Source organism: Tupaia chinensis, unplaced genomic scaffold, assembly GCF_000334495.1.
Source record: "Tupaia chinensis unplaced genomic scaffold, TupChi_1.0 Scaffold149964_2, whole genome shotgun sequence".
In the NCBI taxonomy this organism is placed as follows: Eukaryota; Metazoa; Chordata; class Mammalia; order Scandentia; family Tupaiidae; genus Tupaia; species Tupaia belangeri.
The window spans coordinates 1492359-1494083 of record NW_006209806.1 but is presented as its reverse complement, the minus strand read 5'-3'; the positions used below and the strand labels follow the sequence as shown (position 1 = coordinate 1494083).

General features: G+C 60.8%; 1 protein-coding gene across 1 annotated transcript in view; it reads right to left on the bottom strand.

The window, feature by feature from the left end:
• Window positions 1-1725, bottom strand: part of TJP3 (tight junction protein 3) — a gene marked incomplete in the record, with an annotated part of 30958 nt that overhangs the window by 13572 nt on the left and 15661 nt on the right. Inside the window, 1 exon segment of the mRNA XM_014585542.2 lies at window positions 403-562. Within this exon segment, the coding sequence (XP_014441028.1) occupies window positions 403-562 (160 nt within the window).

The following is a 1725-nucleotide window of genomic DNA, read 5'->3' as shown; positions in this document are numbered from 1 at the left end:
GCGCCCCCGCCCGGCCTCGGGAGCCGCGGGGCCCGAAGCACCGACCCCAGACCCAGACGTGGCTCGGGCCACGCGGTGGACAGCAGTAACACAGGGCCCTCGCTGCCGAGCCCATGTGGGAAGGCCCCGGGTCCGGGCGCGTCGGGGCATCGGGGTCCCTGATCCCGGCTGGCTGCGGCAGGGGTGGGTCCAGTGCAGGGACACTCCTGGGGTGCCATCTCTCTCCGTTTCCATCTCTGTCTCTCTCGCTCGCAGAAGACATAAATTAATCAGCTTTTTAAAGATGAAGCTTTGCTGTGTGGCCTCGGGCAAGTCCCGGTCACTCTCTGACCCTCGGACTCCCGCTTGGCCTCCCGGGTGCCGGCTGCCCTCCCGCCCTCCAGAGCCGCCTCCGCCCCTCACCCTCCAGGACGGAGCTGTCGCTGTCGCTGACGGCGGGCGGGATGTTCACCAGGAACTGCCCGCGGTCTCTCAGCACCAGCAGGGTCAGCTGCCCGTCCGACTCCTCGATCAGCCGCCGCGTGTCACTCAGCGACAGGTTCTCGCTGGACACGCCGTTGATCTGAAAGGACCGGGAGTGAGGGGCCGGGTAATGGCAGCTGGGGACAGCAGCAGACAGTTCGGAGGGGCTCGGAGCACGATCCCCACGGGTCACTCCAAGCAGACACCCCACAGGGAAGAGGATGCAACCGGGATCCTGCTGCAGCCTGGAGCGGAGACCACGCCACGAACTGGCCGGCCACGGAATTCTGAGAACAGCGGGGCGGGCGCGCAAAGGAAGCCCAAACAGGGACTCGCCTTTCTCCCAGGACAGGGACATTCCTCGGGACACGAGGGTCGGATCCGAAGGTGACATTACAAACTGCTCTAGCGGGGAGGGGGTGCTGGTACCTAAAAACGCTAGAAGCCAACGGTCTCCGAGGTTCTAGCACACAGAGTCAGAGACGCAGCTCTAGGAAGGCTCAGCGCCCTGTGTTCCTGCAGGGACTTCGAGCTTTCTGTCTGCCTTTCTTTCTTTTTTGGAGGGTTTTTTGCTCTAGGGCGTATGCGCTCGCCGGACAGACAGACAGAGAGACAGAAAGCGAGAAATCACCCCCCAGGGGGGATGGCCACGCCGCAATCCCTTCTCCTCCATTCTCCTCTCGGGATCTTGGGCATGCACGCACACGCACCCGGCGTGAGTTTAAACCACCGGGTCCGGGACTTGAACCACGGTCGACTACATGGGAGTCCAGTGACGTAGCCATTACGCTAACTGCTGGTTGCCAGGAATTAATTAATTAATTAATTAATTAATTTCTCTCTCTCTCTCTTTTTTTTCTTATAATCAGTTATTTAGTTAGGTTCTTGGCAAAAACTTGCGAACACCATTCGTGAGGATAACGGAGGGTAAACTGCATTCGTAAGGGCGAGCACGGTCGCAGGCAGCCCTGGAGTGGGGGAGCGGCTTCGATGTCTGCTGACACCTGCGAGTCCACGGCTTTCTGGTCAACCTCGCGCTGCTCTGCAATGTGGCACGTCTCCTCTGTGTCGAAGGCCTCACCTCCCTGGTGCCGGGGCTTCCGCAGCTTTCCTTGAAGGAAGCACCGGTAAGGTGCTTCGGGCTTTCTACTTTGTTCATATCAATGTTCGTGGAGGTGGCGATGACACATTGCTGGGGGTTCTACGCAGTGGACCTCGGCTGAGGACCCGCGCCCCGTCGCAAGTAGCAGGCGCCGCCCAGCT